The sequence below is a fragment of the Patagioenas fasciata genome, chromosome 10 (assembly GCF_037038585.1).
Source record: "Patagioenas fasciata isolate bPatFas1 chromosome 10, bPatFas1.hap1, whole genome shotgun sequence".
Taxonomy (NCBI): domain Eukaryota; kingdom Metazoa; phylum Chordata; class Aves; order Columbiformes; family Columbidae; genus Patagioenas; species Patagioenas fasciata.
The window spans coordinates 509,693-527,841 of record NC_092529.1 but is presented as its reverse complement, the minus strand read 5'-3'; the positions used below and the strand labels follow the sequence as shown (position 1 = coordinate 527,841).

The following is an 18,149-nucleotide window of genomic DNA, read 5'->3' as shown; positions in this document are numbered from 1 at the left end:
CAGCCCCTAGAGAGATGCGAAACGGGACTGGACCAGAGGGAGGGAGCTCAAGAGAGAAAGGGACTTACCAGTTAACTCCTCAATTGAAAAATCAATACCTAAATAAATGACCAGCCCCACAAACCAAGAAAGATCTTCAACATTCCTGGAGTTTGGTGTGATCATCCTGCAGCGATACAGCAGGGCTGGCCCCAGGGGGACTGTATGGAGGCAGGGGACCTGTAAACCAGCCCTTATCGGGGGGTTTTGATAAAGACCATGGGTGGGTTGAGAGGAATTGTGTTAAAATGAGTAATGGCAGCTCGCTGGAACCCGTTAGAGCTGTGGCTGTTGCTGCTGTTGCTGGAGGTGCTAATAAAACTGACACTGAGTTTGCGACGAGACTCACAGAATCACAGAATGTTAGGGATTGGAAGGGACCTCGGGTAATTCTATATTATTACAGCTTTTCCTACTGAACTTCGCTTGTTACGAGATCTTATTAATCCTCAAAGGGCTTTGCAGTTGGTAACTGTTCCTTTCCAAACCCTCTCCTGCAGCAGGGAGGCTCAGAGTTCGTTCCGGTGGTCGTGAACCGAGCCGTCCTGCAGTCCCTGAGCCGGAGGGACGTCCTGGTCAAGCGCTGGCCGCAGCCGCTGCGGTGGCAGTACTACCGCTCCCTGCTGCCGGACGCCTCCATCACCATGTGCCCCTCGTGCTTTCAGGTACGGTGTTCATAGAGAGGTTTGAAAAACCAAACCAAAACACCGCACTGAGAACCCCGTGGCTGAAACAATTCTGATCATTGAAACCTCAGACTTTAAAATGTATTCAACAAGTTCCTGAGGGACGTAGAGCCAGAGGCAATGAAAACAAAAAGCCAGCGCAGAGGAACAGCCGCCCTCTGGAGACCTGGAGGTGGCTGCCTGTGAGGAGCTGCACTGACAGCGCGTCGGAGCCTCTGCAGCAGACCCTGCCTCAACAGCAAATGCTGCTTTGTGTTTCTTTCTTTTTGCTCTGTCTCGCCACCCTTCAGCCTGGTCTAGCGGGGAAATCAGTCAGTAACTGAGTCGTGGTTCAGTCCCTCGTCCCCGCTCAGGAGCGGCTTGTTGAGATACTGGAGCTCAGTCGTATTTGCTTCCAGAGAAGCTCTAACTCTTGCCCTTCCTTCTGCGAAAGCCGTGAGCTGGTGGTGCCCGTTTGGCGGCACGGGGAGCGGCTGGGGAGCCGCGTTGCTCGGCCGCAGGTCGCAGCTCTCTGCACCGGTTCTCCCGCAATGACGGCTTCACATGGGCTGTGCCTCAGAGCACCCGCGGAGCTCTGTTTGCGCTTTCCTTGAGTTAGTCACAGCCTAACTTGTCCCTAAATCTCTTTCTGATTAACAGATGTTTCACACAGAAGACTATGAGCTGCTTGTACTCCAGCACAACTGTTGTCCGTTTTGTCGACGGAAGATAGATGAGTCAAACCAATGAAGAAACACAGTCTTTACCTCAGCGAGAGACTTCCCTGTTGGCTTGGCAAAGCACTGTGTAGATTGAGTTTTCCTGCCAGCTTAGTTAACTCACCTTGTTCTGTTTGGTACCTGAGTGGAACTGAGCTTAGTTAACTCGCCTCACTCTGTTTGGTACCTGAGTGGAACTGAGCTTAGTTAACTCACCTTGTTCTGTTTGGTACCTGAGTGGAACTGAGGTGAAGAAATGTAACTATTTTTTTAAATGAAAATGTCTGTTTGTGATTGTCCTCCACATTTCCCAGACAAGCAGCTCAAGTGCCACAGATTTTTACAGGAACATTTCTAGGGTCAAGTTCAGCCTTGGAGTAATTGTCGTTTTTACTCTTAACTTGTGTTAGGACTTGTTTTACTCTTTAATGTGTACCCACTATTGACAGATCTTCAAATAAACGGGGCTGTTTTTCACTACCCTTTCTGCAAGCAATAGGAGTTGGTTCGCGGTGTCCCCGTGGCAGCAGATGTCCAGCCCGGTGTGGGGAGCAGGGCCCCAGCACGCGGAGGGGGTCCTTGGGAAGGTGAACACGACATCGTCCCTTCCTCCTCCTTTCGCTGAGCTGCTGCTCCTGCACACGCCATGGGCCGCCGGGGCATCCCCGGGGCAGCTGTCCCAGCCCTGTCCCCTCCCGCTCGTGCCCAGCTCTGCCCTGTTGCTGGGGGACAGAGCGGGGAGCAGAGGGGCAGTGCTGAGCTCTGGCTGCGCCGCGGCGTTCCCAGCGCTGGCTCCGACACCAACGCGCTCAGCAGCACAGCCCGCGGTGCGGAAGGGCAACCCCGTCCCGGGCAGCCCTGTCCCAGCCAGCCCCTCACCCCTGCTCCCGGTCACCGAGCGGCTCCCGGGCAGCGGGAGGGTTTGTGTGGGGAACCAGCTGGGCTGGGTCTGAGCTGGGAAGCGATAGATCTCTTGACTTCAATCCAGTATAAATTGTGCCATGTTACCATGAGTTCTATTGTTGTGACATCCCGTCTGGCACAGCCCCCTTTGTTTTGGGTGGGAAGTGACATTCTGCTGCGCTGGGGCTGGGGCTGGGCTGGTGCAGCAGCCGCCGCATGAACGGCCCGTTGCACGTGAAGCAGCGCTGTCTCCATGGCTGCGCGAGGTGCTCTCCAGAGTGGCACTGCAGCGGCCCCGGGGGCTTTCTGAGGCCCTCCCTGCTTCCTGACCAAGTTTGCTTAATTTACCACTTCAGAAACATTCTGTTCTAATTACTGCTTGTCTGCTTTGTGACTCATCTGTCACTGTTTGCAATGAAGACTTCGCGACCAGCATGGATAAACAATGCTGCTTGCCATGGGAGCCAGGATGGGATTCGGCTCGTTCTCCCAGAACCGAGCTGGTTTTGCAGAGTTAGTGGGAATGGAAGATTGGAAAGATAGGTAGGGTTTGCCGTGACACAGCGACAGGATGGACCAAGCAAGGAGGTGGGTTTTTTAATGTCTCTGTGAATACAGTTTGGGCTTGAAAAGTGCATTGGGCTTTTCTGCCAAAACCATGCTCAACACATCTCGTGCGGGGTGCAGTCTGGTTCCAGAGCAGCCCGTGCCGGTGGAACTCTTGGGTAACCTCGTGATGCGAAGTCTCTGGACGCACAAGAGGTGCCGCGGCGGCGCTCGGCTCTGGAGCCGTCGTGAGAGGAGTCCCACAGCTTTCCCGTTGCGGGGCCCGGCCTGTCCCTGTGCCACGCAGCGGTGACGCACGCCGGCCCTAAGCCCCGGGCAGCAGCTGCTCACCTCAGCAGCGGCTTATTGCATCAGGGCTTAAGGTGACATATTTGTGTATTGGGAAGATAAACCTCTAATCCTTGTGTGCCCAGGTACCACTAGGAACAGCTGCATTTGCAATTAGATAGTGGCGCTGCTCTGGCTTTGGCAACACGTGTGAAAAGTTAATTGAGAGGGACTTAGAATGAGCGGCAGGTGTGTGAGGACGTGGTGTTTCCATGTTAACAGGCAGGAAGACCTTTGGGACCGGCCGGAGACATCGTGCCCACCTTTGGGTGCAGCACCCAGCTCTGGCTTTGCTGCTGGTGCCAGCGCTTGGGGCCCCTCAGCCCTTCCCCGCTTAGAGCGAAGGTTCCCCAGCTCGGTCTCTTCTTTAAAGAGAGCACAGAGCTTTGTGCTTTTTTCCTTTAAACTTTTTGCACGTACTAAAGTAACCCGCCGGGAACACTGGTCAGAACTAGGCCAGGGCCGAAGGAAGTTTATTAAGGCCAGGAGGACGCGAGCTGCAGCGGTTCTGGCGCATCTGTGCTGGACGAGGCGCTCGCAGGCAGCGCTGCAGGCCCGGCTCAGCTCCCCTCCGCCGCTGTCCCCTTCCCCGGGCAGGGCTGACGGTCCTTGTGGAGCCACCACGGGGGACGCAGCTGGTACCTGCTGCCAGCTGGAACCGCTAGTGAGAATGGTGATAAACAGCGGGTGGAAAACAGAGGAGACAGGGAAAACAGCTTTGGAGCTGAAAGGATTAATCCTGATGGTGCAAAGTGTGAGAACCACCTGCTCCAGAAGAGAGATCCTCTGCATTGTGCTCGCTCTGCTGCACGTCCCACTGCTTCTGAAACATTAAGAAGAGGTAAAGTCCAGCTCAGATGCTGGCACAAAGCGTCTGGAGCACTATTGAGGGCACTGAGTGGGGAGGCAGAGACACAGAGGTCGTGGGCGGCTCCAGCAACAGCTTTCCCTGGGGAACGTGGTGACTCCACGAGGTTTCAGGGAGACCAGGGGTGTCTGTCAACCAGCACATGAAGCTGAGTGTTGGCTTCAGCTCAGACCCTCCCTTCAGCGCCCTCTCCAGCAGCTCCCCAGCTCCTGTGCAGAGCAGCACCCATCCAGGACAGATGGACTAGGTCATTTATGAGGTGTCACCAGTGTCATCAGCGTGACCCAAACCACGCACAAAGCCAGGCACAGAGGAGATGGTACAGCTGGGAACCTGCCAGCAGGGTCAGGGTTCGGCATGGTGTTCAAACCTCCCCAGCCACATCCTGGGGCAGAAAAAGGGGCACTGCGAGCGTGTGGAAGGGTTGGTGATGCTGCTGCCGCTGGAGAGCACTTTGTGCAGCCTCCCGCGCGGAGCGGCGGTTGTGGGGACGGCTCTGCAGCGGGGCCAGAGGTGTCACCAACCTGCTGCCCCTGCAAGAACAGGCCTGGGACAGCCCTGTCACTGGCACACCTGTCCCCCCCACCTGCCCAGCCCAGCAGACCCCCAGTCATGGGGCCGGGGCGCAGGTGCCTCCGCGGGGGCTGGAGTGCGCACGGCAGCTCTGCGTCGCGGGTGCGATTCCTGCGCGGTGCTGGGCCCGCGCTGAGGAGCGAGCGCGTGCGAGGAGCTGCCGCCTGGTTTGGGGCCCTGAAGTGAGAGGTGCGGCACAGAGCCACCTCTTTATATGTGACCGTGAGCCGTGGTCTCCAGCAATGACAGCGCGGGCCAGCAACAGGTGTCACCTTAATGCCTTCCCAGGAAAGCCACTTAGCCCTGGATGATTATGATTAATAATTCTGTAAGCCCTAATCGCGCTGACACCGGTGCCTTCAGCTTACCCTGGGGGGCACTTTAAAAGGGGTGTCCTGTGGAGGTGAGCGGAGCTGCTTCTCCTGGGGGTGCCGGCGAAGGCTGAGAGGTGGCGGGAGCCCCACTTCAGAGCGATCCCCCCGCGCTCCAGCACCACCCCTGAGCCAGAGCCAAAGGCACCTCACCAGCCGCAGCCATGAACGGGACAGAAGGCCAAGACTTCTACGTGCCCATGTCCAACAAGACCGGGGTGGTGCGGAGCCCCTTCGAGTACCCCCAGTACTACCTGGCTGAGCCCTGGAAGTTCTCGGCGCTGGCTGCCTACATGTTCATGCTGATCCTGCTCGGCTTCCCCGTCAACTTCCTCACGCTCTACGTCACCATCCAGCACAAGAAGCTCCGGACACCTCTAAACTACATCCTGCTGAACCTGGCGATCGCCGACCTCTTCATGGTCTTTGGAGGCTTCACGACCACCATGTACACCTCGATGAACGGGTACTTCGTCTTTGGAGTAACGGGCTGCTACATCGAAGGCTTCTTTGCTACTCTGGGTGGTGAGTTTTCCAAATATTCTAAAATCTGCCAGGAACTGCCCCAGGTTTTAGGAGGGGGAGGGAGGACACTCGGGTGATCTGGGAAGCCGCGGTACCTGGAGGCCCTTGGGCTGCTGCCCCATGGGCTGAGGCGGTTGCAGCGGCTCAGGGTGGGAGGTGGAGAAAGTGACAAACGACTTCATTTTTTGTGACCTTGTTTTGTTCGCCACCTGCTCTGTATCCCAAGAACAACGGTGCAGCAATGAAAAGAAACCAGCAGCAGATTTTGCAGTTACTGGATTTGCACATCATTTTTGGCTTGCTTTCTGACGGGAGCGATGACAAACGTGTTCCTCCTGCCCGTGGGGCTGTGCCTGCCCTTGGCTCTGCTGCGGTGGGGCTGTGCCTGCCCTTGGCTCTGCTGCGGTGGGGCTGTGCCTGCCCTTGGCTCTGCTGCGGTGGGGCTGTGCCTGCCCTTGGCTCTGCTGCGGTGCGTGGTGGCGCAGGGCTGGCTCTGCTCGCCGCGCCGTCCGGCTTTGACCAAAGCAGGTGTCAGATAGAAGCGGTGTGTCTGAGCACGCCGTCCCCTGTCCCGCTCCCTCCAGCCAAGGGCAGCTGTTCCCCCGCTGGGTCCTTTGCATGGGTTTCCTGGGGAGCTGTGGGCAGTGAGAGGGGTTTGGGGGCGATGGGCACTCGTGCGTCCCCGAGAGGGGACATGGCACTTGCCCAGGACGAGCAGTGGGATCCGTGACCTCAGAGCGCAGCAGCGGGGGGCTCAGCGGTGGTGAGGAGGTGTCTGCCCATTCCTTCCCCTGCAGCCACACTTGGCCTTTGTTCATTTCGCTGTCCGAACCCTCGTGGGGCTGTACCTGCTGCTGGGGTTGTCCCAGGAGGCCTCGTGCTGGCATCAGCGTGTTTTTCTCCTCCCGTTGCTCACAGTCCCCGTGTCCCGTCCCTCTCTCCCCGGCGCAGGTGAGATCGCTCTCTGGTCGCTGGTTGTCCTGGCCATCGAGAGGTACGTGGTGGTCTGCAAGCCCATGAGCAACTTCCGCTTCGGGGAGAACCACGCCATCATGGGCGTCGCCTTCTCCTGGGTCATGGCCTTGGCCTGCGCGGCGCCGCCGCTCTTCGGCTGGTCCAGGTATGGAGGCGGCCGTGCCGGGGCTGCGGGGTCGGGCCGGCGGCTCAGCCGTGTCCTCCAGCCGTGTCCTGGCCGGCGCTGAGCTGGGCTCTCCCGCAGGTACATCCCCGAGGGCATGCAGTGCTCGTGCGGGATCGACTATTACACGCTGAAGCCGGAGATCAACAACGAATCTTTCGTCATCTACATGTTCGTGGTTCACTTCATGATCCCGCTGACGGTGATTTTCTTCTGCTACGGGAACCTGGTTTGCACGGTCAAGGAGGTGGGTACCAGCCGGTGGCGGTGGCCGGGGCCGTCCCTGTCCTCAGGGCTGGGAAGGGGACCCAGAAAGGGCCCTCAGGGCCAGGCTGGCCCTCCACAAAGAGGGAAATCGCAAACTCCAGATGTGCAGCCCGACGACCCCAAGCCCTGAGCCCGCGTCCCGTCCCACGCCGGCACAGCCGCCCCCAGCCCCACCACAGCCCCGCTCCCTTGTGCCCGCAGGCGGCCGCCCAGCAGCAGGAGTCTGCCACCACCCAGAAGGCAGAGAAAGAGGTGACCCGCATGGTCATCATCATGGTCATCGCCTTCCTGATCTGCTGGCTGCCCTACGCCAGCGTCGCGTTCTACATCTTCACCAACCAGGGGTCGGACTTTGGGCCCATCTTCATGACCATCCCGGCTTTCTTTGCCAAGAGCTCCGCCATCTACAACCCTGTGATTTACATCGTCATGAACAAACAGGTAACCGGCAGGATGCCGGGCAAGCTCCTTCTTTGTCCTTTGCTTTATGACAGGTTACGGCGAGCCGCGGCACCTCCAGGTGCTGGTGTGCCGGGAGGGGCGTTTGTTTCCAGCTGATCTTGCCCCGGCACACGGGAGGGCGACTGTGCAGCTCACCCTGGGTGTTGCACAAGTCTTGTAAATGACAGTTCATACTGCCTGAAAGCAGCCGGGCCTGGGGTGGTGGAGGAGCGGGGGCTGTGTCCGCCGAGTGGCAGGCAGGGCAGCAGGCAGCGGGGAAGCAGACTCACCGCCATGGCACCTCTCTTGCTGTGCGGGGGTTTCCAAGCAGCCCCTCAGCCAGAGCCATCCTGGTGTCTGCCCACCTCACCCCGCGCTCCCTTCTCTTCCAGTTCCGTAACTGCATGATCACAACTCTCTGCTGCGGCAAGAACCCGCTGGGCGACGAGGACACGTCTGCTGGCAAGACAGAGACCTCCTCCGTCTCCACCAGCCAGGTCTCTCCGGCGTAGGCCCCTCCGGAGCGGCCGGTCCTCGGGGTCCCCTCGCCGCCCCGGGAGCGCGAACCCCCGCTGCCACCGCCTGCCCCGCCGCACCGAGGCCACGGCCCCGCCGGGCGGGCTCCTCTCTCCTGGCACTAGGACCCCTGGGAACAAGGCTGTGAATGTGTACACACATTTTGTAATTAAAATGCAAAGGCTTAGCTCCTCCACTGACGTAAATCCGTGCTTTTCTGTTGACCTGCTGAGAGCTCGCGCCCCCATCCCGAGTGCAGATCCCCGGGCCCGACGCCCCGCCATGCCCGCGCCATCGTCTCCCTCGTCCCACCGCGACACGTCCCCGCCTCTGCCGCTGCGGGGCCAGAGCTGGGGACCCCTCCCGGCTCCGCAGCTGGAGACGGAGCCCAGCTGGTAGCACCCAGCCACTCAGCCCCGCCGCACTGCGGCTGCCCGGGCAGCTCTGGCTGTCGCCAGGTGCCCCAACCTGCCGTGTGCCCCCAGCCCTGCCCCACCTCCAGCACTTCAGAAGCCCCGGGAGGCACCGTGACTCCCGCAGAGGGGACAGGACAGGGTACCAGTGTACTTGGGCCCCTCTGTGCCACAGAGGCAATGGCTCTGGATCCCACCCCCAAGCAGGTGGCATGGAGGGGTCTGGTGGCACAGCATGGCACGGTATGGCATGGCACAGTAGGGTACAGTACAGCATGGCGTGGTGCGGTATGGCATGGTGCGGAACAGCACGGCATGGTGCGGAGTGACACAGCACAGCCACGTGCGGCTGCAGCCAGGTGTGCTCGGGGAGGGCGGGCACCTGCAGCACGCGGGTGTTCTGCTGTCCCCCGGTCCTGCCCGTCACCCACAGGCACCTCGGGCTCCCGCGGGGCTGTGCCCCCGATGTGCACCTCCCGGCCCCTCCCGTTCCAGCCGCCACCGGTTTGGCGTCAGCCCAAGTAGGAGCTTTTGGCCGGCGCTCGTGCTCCTGCGGCCGGAGCGGTGCCGCGCTGAGCTGAGCTTCCCTGCGCGCGGTAGCAGGCAAGACAAGGGAGCATATGGCTCAGAGACATCGACATATGCTCGGAGCACTACAAGATGGCATACTGCAATTGTAGCAGTGTTCTTCATTTTTATTTTTAGCTCAGTTATACAAATAAGATGTTTTTCTCGCTGTTCAGTGTTATCAACATTTGAAACTATTTTTGTACATTATTATCCTCTCTGATTTCTAATCCTATGCAGCTTTGCGAGGTCTAATAGGGAACATATAGAACCCGTGCAAGTTAAACCTTTAATAAAGAGCAATTTGCAAGTACAATTCTCTCATTATTTTTTTTTTGTCGATACTTCTGCATATTCAGTGAAATCTAAAGATTAGAGCTTTATGAATAATTCAGTGTTTAGGCTGATGTCTGATTCATGTACTTCAAATCCGGGCGCTGGTTTTGGAGGGAAGAGAAGGCAGGATTTGGTGTGCATTCGCTGTCCGCGAGGCTGTGCTCCACGGGAGTGACGCTCGGTGCCGCGGCTTTTACCGAATGGGAACAGGCTGGCAGTGCTGGCCTGGGGACAGCAACACGCAGGGTGCTGGGTGCCTCTCCCGGCTCTGTCCCCTGGGTCCCTGTCCCCTTGGTCCCTGTCCCCTGGGTCCCTGTCCCAGGCGCAGCAGGTGGGCGCGGACCCTGACAAAGCTCTGTCTGGGCAGCGCTTTGCACGCACATTGGTGCGGGAAGATGCCCACTGAGGTGGGCTGTGAACCGGCCCTGCTCGCACGTAATCCTGGCCCTCCCTCAGGCTTTCACAGGGGATGTGTATGAGGACATCGCTACTCTTACATAAAGAGGAAGGGACTGACACGGCGCCCTGTGGAGAAGCAGTGGTCCTGGGGTGGGGACATTCATGCTGCTCCTGCACCAAGGAGCAGTTCATGACGGGCTCGTCCCGCAAGCACGAGCAGGACGGAAAGCAACACAAGTGCCCTGCCCCCCTGGGACAGCCGGGAGAGGGTCCATGGGGTCACAGGACGAATTCTTTCTAACACAGCGCAGAAGTGCCCTGGGCGCGTTGGGGTGCCCGTATGGCTGAGGGTTCGGCTCACACCCGGCCCATGGGACGATGCTGTCCCAGCCGTGCTGTCCCTGCTGTAGTGCAGACCGGGGCTGCTGCAGGAGAGCGGCTCCTCCTGCCTCACCAGCCGACAAAGCAGATCTCCATCTCCTCACCTCCTTTGTGGGATCCTTGCTCCCTTCCGCTACCAGGCTGCCCCGGCAGCGCAGCCCCACAGCGGGGCTGTCGGGACGGGAGCCGGTGTGTCACACCAGCACACGGGGACAGGTCCCGCGCAGCCCCACGCCGCGGGGTGGCCCCCTGCCCGACCCCAGCACCCCGCCACCCACGAGCAGCGAGTAACTGTGACCCCCCATCGCTCACCCCGCTCCAAACCCCCACCCAGCCGTGCCCCTTCTCCCTCCCTCCCTTGCAAAGCTTCGGCAAGGGGCACTCAGCATCCCCGCCGCCTGCTCCCACTTGGGCAGCAACCAGAGCAATTAGCAGCTGCCAACCAGCACCTGCCGTTCCGATGCTAATCAGATAAATGAGCTGGAGGTGAGCTGAGCCTGTGAGCAGGGCTGGGCCTGCAGTTTGGGCTGCTGAATTTGGGGGTGTGTGCTGCCATGGAGCCTCAGGCAGGTAAGGGCTTTGCTGGGGCTCTGATGGCTGCGGTCCCTGTGCGGCCACAGGGATGAGCAGGGTCGTGGCTGTTTGGTTTCTGGGGGTTTGCAGCCCGTAGTGGTGTGAACGCCTTGGGCTGGGCCTGGGTTCCAGGAGGTGCTTCCCGTCTATCCCTGCAGCCAAAGCCGCTGGCGCAGCCCAGCTCCCCGGTCTGCTGGCCCGGCAGCCCCGGCACCCCCCAACCCTGCACATGGTCATGGAGGCGCTGCGGGCGCAGGACGAGAGGAAGGGCGCCTCTGTCGTTGCCATCAAGAGGTTCATCCTGGCCAAGTACCCCAGTGTGGACCCCATTCGCCTCAAGTACCTGCTGAAGCAGGCGCTGAGCAAAGGGCTGAGCCGTGGGGACCTGGTGCGGCCCCACAACTCCAGCGCCGTGGGGGCCACCGGCCGCTTCAAGGTGAGCAGGGGCTGCCGGCCCAGAGCGGCAGGGCTGGGGGCCAAGCTGCCTCCTGGCCCCGCTTCCACCTCCCTCTCGCCCCAGTTGGCCCCCGAGAAGCTGCGGCAGAAGCAGCCCCCGGGCAAGGCAGATCCTGAAGGAGAGCAGCCCCTGAAGGCAGCACGGAAAGGGACCACCAAGCCCCCCCGAACCCCTGCAGCGGGTCCACAGCAGCGAGGTAAAGGGCTGGGGGTGCCGGAGCCGCCCGGGGCTGCTGCGGCCCCGTGGAAAGGCTGCGGTTCCCCCTCATCCCCTGCCCCTTCTCCCACAGGCGCCACCAAGGAGAAGCCGACGGCAGCGAAGCAGAAGCTGAAGCCTGCGGATGTGAGTAGGGGCCACTGGTGGGCTGGGGGGCTCGTGGCACAGCGGCACCCAGAGCGGCCCTGTCCCCTCCAGGTGCAGCCGCCAGCGGCAGCCAAGCCCAGGAGCGACGGAGCGAAGCCCCCGCAAGCTGCTGGCCGCCCCCGGGCCCCCGGCAAAGGGCGTTCGGGGCCTTCCAAGGCTCCAGCTGCTGAGGATGCAGGAGGGGGCCATGGCGACAATCCCGCGGGTGCTCGGGCAAAGGGGCCCCGAAAGGCTCCAGCAGGAAAGAACAAGAAGGTGCCCAAGGAGGCGCAGCAAGATGGGCCCAAGGAGAAGGGGGCGAAGGGCAAGGAGAAGGGGGCAAAGGACAAGGAGAAGGGGGCGAAGGGCAAGGCGAGGAAGCCCCAGGTGACGGCGGGAGCCGGGCAGGGGGAGGCCAGGCGGCTGAAGGCAGCCCCCCGCCCTGCAGACAGGAGGGATCTGTAGGGTCCCAGACAGCCCTGCTGCCCGTGGGACCCCATCTGGGTCCAGGCCCTCGGGATTTGGGTTGGTTTTAGTCCCCAGGACAGGTTTTAACTCATGTTCACCTACTAATAAAGCTTGTTCACTCCCCTTGTGAAGCGGCTGCTGCCCTGCCCGGGGTCTCTGTCCCCCCAGCCCTGGCCTCGCCCCACACGGCACGGGGTGCGCTGTGCTGCGGCAGCTGCCGGCCTCGGGGAGAGGTGCCCGTCTGCCCCACGTGCCCCCAGCTGCAGCGGCACAGCTGGCCAGCCAGCGGTGCTGGGCTCCGGAGTGCAGGTTTTGGGGGCTGTGTGTGCAGGTGGTGAACCCCAGTGCTGGGCAATGGCCGAGGGCCCTGGGACTGTGGGCCACGACACAATGGCACCCGTGGCACCCCGGGTGCTGCGGAGCTCGGCCTTGGCCGGTCCTGCCGCTGTGGGGCCGCGGTGCCCGCGCTGTGGGGCGGGTGTCCAGGCTCCCGCTGCCCTTGTGCTAATGCCCGGCTGAGCCGGGATTACAGCGGTGCCGGGGCAGCAGGTCCGGTGTGTGCCATGGGTGAGGGTCCCCGCGCCGGGGGGGCTGCCTGTGCTCTGCTCACGGTAAGAGGAACACCCTCTTTTAGGGTTCCAAAGAGGGGTTTGGGGTGCTTGCTGCAAGCTGCTGTGCTGCTCGTGCTCTTGTTGTCTGTGGCACAGCTCCCAAACACAGCTCTAAACCTGTCTCGCTAGCTCCTGTGGGTCAGCGTATGAACACTTTCACTTAGTAGCTTCAAATGCCTGATTTTTCTCTTGCTCTGCGCAGAACAGAGCCCTCCTGAAGGTCAGCCCGATAATGCCAAGGGTTACAGTCCTCCTGGGCAAGAGAAAATAAGTGGAAGTAAAACGCTCTTCCTAAAGAGGATTTTGCTAATCTTCAGCCGGCCTTGCCAATGCCCTCCAAGGTTCCTGGCCTTGCTTCAGAGCTTAAGCAAGAGCTGAGCAAACCAACTTATCTTTAAACTTCAGCCTTGGCCATGTCGATCCATCTTTAATGGAGCTGAAACGCATGTCCCCCAGGGACGGGGCGTGGGATGCCGCGGTAATGATGGAGCGGAGCGCGCCGGCTCCTCTGGCCCTGGTTACCCGCACAACGCTCCGCTCGCTCGTGGGAACGTTCCGTAACAACCGGGCGGGAGCTGCGTCCTTGCTCACCGGGCACTTGGTGCAATCATGAGGCTCTTCTGCTTTGAGAGAGGCCAAATCATTTAATTGCTGGATTTAGCTTTGCTGAGAATCAACTTTCTAGTGGGAGAAGAAAATCCCTCTGGTGTCTGGAAAGAGCAGCTTGTATTGGGGGAGGTGGAAGAGTGAGGATTTAGCAATGCCACAGTTATTAAGAGCTATGGGCTGTGCTGGTGCACGGCGCTGAAAGCGAAGCCTCGAGGGCTGGCGGTGGACAGAGCAGGTGTTTGGGACTGGGTGGGGACGAGGGATGTGTGCCTGGCCCTGGGCACTGCCTGGTGTTACTGGGCTGTGCGCAGCACAGCGTGCGGCTGGGTCACAGCTCCGGTTGTGTCCTCGCGATCTTCCCCCTCGCGCCAGGTCCTGTTCTGGCAGGAGCCGGGGAGCAGGAGCAGCGCGTGGCCACCGGGGCTCTGCAGGACCCAGGGCTGAGCAGCGCGTGGCCACCGGGGCTCTGCAGGACCCAGGGCTGAGCAGCGCGGGGTCGACACCCGGCACGCGTGGACACGGGGAGGCTGTCGGCTGAGCTGCCGCCGGGCACGGTGCGCAGAGCTCCCCGCGCACCCACCGCGCTGCGCGTCCCTGGCGTGCGCAGGGCAGGAACCGCACCACGCGTATTCAGCACCTTGTTTTATTACAAAGATAGGCTTTTCCAAGAGTCTGCCACTTCCACTACACAGCAGGTAAGGGCACTACACCCACAACACGTGCCAAAGTTTAAAAACATGTTACAAAGGGCTCGGGGGTTCCAGACAGCACTACAAACCCTCAAGCTTCTGCTCTGTTGAAGTTGTTTCTTTAAAACAGTTGTAGCAACTACTTCTTTTTTCTTTGGAAAAAATTAAATAATAAAGCAATAGGCCCTAATGGATGGCCCAGTCCCAGCACCTGGAGGCAAACTATTGTGTCAGCTCACCTGCGTCCTTTCCTTCTAACAACACGGGGCTATTGCCCCATGGCCCCTTCCCACCTCCAGCCAAGCTCAACGTTCTCTGCCACCCTCTCCCTGTCGCCCGTGCCGTCCCGTGCTGGGCCCGCCTGTATCCCTGGCAGCTATGGGCCCGCCTGTATCCCTGGCAGCTATTCACAGTTTTTAAAAGAAAAACAAAAAAAATCAAGAATCTTTTGTGAAATCACTTTCAAAATAAAATGTAGCCCAGCTACATTCTTAGAGTGTCTATTCTGAAGCCACGTCCTCAGCAAAGACATTGAAACCTCCACAGTGTATGTACTTTTTCTGTAGTTTGCTTTAAAAAACCCTCTCTTCTTCCCCTTTCCCTCCCCTCCCTACCCCCCTTTTAACATACTGGATAAAGTCTATAATTTGTTTTAAAATAGATATCTATATACACTTCTGCAATTCTGATGTTCTGATTCCGACACACGTGGCGTCACTGAGAAGGATGGGATGGAGGCCACCGTTCCACGCAGTGCCAGCAGAGCTCCGGCGGGCCGCGGCCGTGGGCCCCGGGCGGCTCCCGCCAGCTGGATGAGCAGCGCGGCTCAGCCTCCACCGGCCCTGCCCGCACTGAGGTAGGAGCTTGTGTTTTCTGTTAGTTTGGCAACGCGGTGGCTGGGCTGGGTGTACTTTCACGGGCAGGTTGCCTGCGCGGGGCCGCTGGCTCTGAGCACGCGGCGCTGCTGCGGTGCAGCCTCTGCGGAGGGGCCCGTGTGACTGCAGACACCAGAATGGCCACAGCTGCCTCGGCTCCCTGAAGGGCAGCCCACGGAGCTGGGATGGGGTTTGCTCCAGCGCGGCTGTGCGGGACAGCAGGGACGCTTCTGTGTCTCGGGTGAGCTCTGTCTGTGCAGTGGGGGGACGCTGCTGCCCCTGCAGCCTGTGGTGCTGGAGCTGCTCTGCGGGTCTGCGAGCGGGAGCAGCACCGGTCACAGGGACGGGCTCCGGTCCCTGTGCCTTTGCAGGCCAAGCTCAGAGCAGAGGCGGCAGAACTGCGCTCTCTTGGGTGACAGCCACGGCGGGCTGGGTCCAGAGCAAGTGGAACTGGCTGCTCTGGGAAGACACCTCTGCAGCAGTGACCCTGTTTGGGGAATTGAGGAGATCGCACGGGGCAGAGAGGGGAGATGCTGCCTGTGTTATCCCTGCACGTGGCTCCCATTGCTCTGCCAGAGGCCGTCAGCAGGAGCTGATCCCCGGCACCAGCAGCGCTGCCGGGGCCGTGGGGCCAGCACCGCGCTGTGTGCTCACCCAGCGCCGCCGGGAGGCTGCGGGGCACCAGCCCTTCCCTTTCCCACCTCGTCTGGTTTCTGGGCAGAAGCTGTGCCTGGGGCCAGTCGCCTGGAAGCCAGGACATTTGCCAACCTGCTGCAACCCCAGTGCGCAGTGCAGGCAGATGCAGGACCCGGGGAGGGGGAACGCCCCTTCCCATGCTGGCTGACACGTAACACGCTCCCCCGGCTCCGTAACAGCCATCTCTGTTGGGGGATAAAGTGCTTGCGCCGTGTTTAGCTGCTTGGGAAGCAACTGCTTTTTCTCAGCCCCGAGTTCCCAGTGCTGCTCAAGTCTCAGATGCAGGAGTGGTTATGTCTACACATACAGTACAAAAATTAAAAGGCACAATAATACACAGAATGCAGCAGATAGTGAACAGCTGATAGAGTCCCTGGTGTTGGAAAAACAAGGATGTTGAGGGATGGTGTAAAAGGGAGCGCAAGCGTTGCTCCGGTGGCCTTTGCTGTCTCTGCTCAGTGCTCCCTGAGCTCCCCTCTGCTCCGCGTCTGTCGTTCCTGCTTCTGCAGCCCCATCTCTCATCCTGAGGAACCACGAACAGGGATGCAGCAGCCGCTGCCTGCCCAGGCGCTGATCAGGGGGAAGTGGGGACTGAGCTGGCCACCAGTGTCATGTCTCCATTTCTGGCTGGCAACAGCAAATAAATAACAGGTGCCACAGTGCAGACCAGAGGGGTTTGGAGCTGCTCGGAGAGGTGTCTCGTGGCTTCTTGTTGGGAGAAGGAGCCCTTCAGCCACGGGCCAGGCCCACCCCACCACAGGGCTGGTTTGAGCGTGACCCTGGCAGAGGCGAGCCGTGGTGAATCCGCGGCTGAAGGCCGGCTCCCCGCGGCGCTGTGCTGCGGGAAGGTCGCTGCAGGGCTGCGGTCGGCCTAGGCTTCGCTGCAGCACTCGTAGATGTTGTCCTCCATGAGCGCGATCACTTGCTCGAACTTGTGCTGGAGCTGGGTGCGCTTCGTCGTGGGGTTGGCGTCCAGGGCGGCCACGATCTGCGGGGGACACGGGCAGGTGGGTGGGGGACAGCACCGGGGTGCCCACCCGCCAGCCCTGCTGGGACCGAACCCTGGAGAGCCCCCGGCTGCCCTGGGCTCAGCCGAGGCCCCGAGCAGGGCTGGGAAGGGAACGCGCCCCAGGCGCCGGCAGTACGGGCAGTACCGGCACCGAGGCGCAGAGCTGCCCGGCAGCGGCAGCACCCGGCACGGCCGCCACCGGGACAGCAGGGGGAGACCCCGGAGTGGACTGTGCCAGTGTGCTCTGCCTTCCCGCTCCAGTCTGGCCCAGCCAAACGCTGTTAAAATCAGCCAGGAAGAGCTGGCCTTCTCAGCCAAGGAGAGCAGGTGCATCTGTGTGCGCATACATTACACGTGTGCATGGGATTATGCAAACAACGCTAATCCCGTTTCTGTGGGGCTGGATGCAGGCATCTGACCGCTCCGTTACAAAATACTGTTTGTTATTATACTGCTTGTTATTCCCTCCGCAGGTACGCTGAAGCCTGAGTGCAGCTGAACCCACTCACCTGGGAGCGATATCTCTTGGCGTATTTGTATATCTCAGCCATGGCGACGTTGGTATTGAATTCATTACGGTATTTCTTTATAAAGACACAACAGAGAAGGGAAGAATATTAACATGATACAGCAAGCGAGTTCAAGCCCAAACAGCAGGCATTAAGTAGATTAAAAGAAGGTTTTGCCTAGGTATTTTTGTTACTGTTGCATTGATGCAGCCAGGCTTTTGACTTGCTCCTTTAAGGAAGGTGCATTTTCTTACATCAGAAACAGCCTCAGTGTTTTTAAAGCCATCCCTGACCGCCCACACCTGATCACGCTGTTTATCCCTCGGTGCTCAAAGCCATCTCAAAGGATGGGGCAGCGCAAGAGCTGGGCGGAGGAACGTGGCAGAAAAACCCCAGGAGGCAGCTGAGGCTGGGGCGCCACTGGAAGCGGTTTGGTGCTGAGGAGGCCGCGGTGCATCGCTGGCGGGGCGTGCAGCCGGGGCGTGGCCGCCAGCTCCCGGAGCTGCTACCAGGGCTGGCATCCCACACCGGGCCAGCTGCCCAGGGGGTGCAGAGATCCTTCTCCCAACTCCCTGGCTCTTTGGCACTCAATTTTGCTTCCAGCTCCCAGTGGTGCCAAAGCGAGTTAGGTTCAAGCTAACTCGTGGGTGTTTACTGCAGCTCTGGCACTAATTGAAGATGCTTGGAATTAGGTCAGAGGAAGTTTGTGCCTGGAAGTTTGAGGCAAAATATCCTTTCTTGTTTGCTCCTTCCAGCACCTAAGCATAGCTGACTGCAGCCTGTGCTCCTGTGCTGCCCAGCTCCCGCCGAGCAGAGCAGGGCTGGTGCTCTTCGCCGTGGCGCAGCCCCCGACCCGCGCACCGCGGCTGAGCCCCCGACCCGCGCACCGCGGCTGAGCCCCCGACCCGCGCACCGCGGCTGAGCCCCGACCCGCACGCAGCGGCTGAGCCCCCGACCCACGCACCGCGGCTGAGCCCCCGACCCGCGCACCGCGGCTGAGCCCCGACCTGCACGCAGCGGCTGAGCCCCCGACCCGCGCACCGCGGCTGAGCCCCCGACCCGCGCACAGCGGCTGAGCCCCGACCGCCGCCCCCGCAGCCCTTACCCGCGACTCCTCGGCGAGGTGGGCGTTCATCTCCTGCTCGCTGAGCGGGGGCATGTCGTGGATCTGCTTGTAGTATCGCTGCACTATCTTCCTGTACTCGGGGATCTCCTTGGCGTACAGGAGTTTGTTGGTCGGGGAGTCCTAGAGTGAGATACCAAAATCAGACACTGTACTGTTCCTGGCTCAAAACC

The 18,149-nt window shown here is 60.4% G+C and overlaps 4 protein-coding genes across 5 annotated transcripts in view; 3 read left to right on the top strand and 1 right to left on the bottom strand.

The window, feature by feature from the left end:
• IFT122 (intraflagellar transport 122) overlaps positions 1–1,903 on the top strand; it is a 30,996-nt gene extending 29,093 nt beyond the window's left edge. For both annotated transcript variants that reach the window (XM_065845515.2, XM_065845513.2), the window contains 2 exons: positions 540–704; positions 1,365–1,903. In XM_065845515.2, coding sequence (XP_065701587.1) covers positions 540–704; positions 1,365–1,454 — 255 coding nt within the window. In that variant the 3' untranslated portion in view covers positions 1,455–1,903. The remainder of the gene's footprint in view (positions 1–539; positions 705–1,364) is intronic.
• A 3,293-nt stretch (positions 1,904–5,196) lies between these two features.
• On the top strand, positions 5,197–7,931 carry RHO (rhodopsin). Its single transcript, XM_065845509.2, has 5 exons — positions 5,197–5,557; positions 6,509–6,677; positions 6,777–6,942; positions 7,164–7,403; positions 7,796–7,931. Exons 1-5 carry the CDS (start codon positions 5,197–5,199, stop codon positions 7,913–7,915), a joined length of 1,056 nt encoding a protein of 351 aa, XP_065701581.1. The 3' UTR covers positions 7,916–7,931.
• A 696-nt stretch (positions 7,932–8,627) lies between these two features.
• H1-8 (H1.8 linker histone) lies at positions 8,628–11,925 on the top strand. The gene is made up of 5 exons (XM_071813334.1): positions 8,628–8,853; positions 10,747–11,024; positions 11,109–11,241; positions 11,335–11,387; positions 11,460–11,925. Exons 1-5 carry the CDS (start codon positions 8,628–8,630, stop codon positions 11,850–11,852), a joined length of 1,083 nt encoding a protein of 360 aa, XP_071669435.1. The 3' UTR covers positions 11,853–11,925.
• A 1,777-nt stretch (positions 11,926–13,702) lies between these two features.
• Positions 13,703–18,149, bottom strand: part of PLXND1 (plexin D1) — a 73,842-nt gene continuing 69,395 nt past the window's right edge. The window contains exons 34-36 of the mRNA XM_065845732.2: positions 17,959–18,099; positions 16,854–16,928; positions 13,703–16,323 (exon numbers count right to left, since the gene is read on the bottom strand). Of these exons, the coding sequence (XP_065701804.1) occupies positions 16,207–16,323; positions 16,854–16,928; positions 17,959–18,099 (333 nt within the window). The 3' untranslated portion in view covers positions 13,703–16,206. The remainder of the gene's footprint in view (positions 16,324–16,853; positions 16,929–17,958; positions 18,100–18,149) is intronic.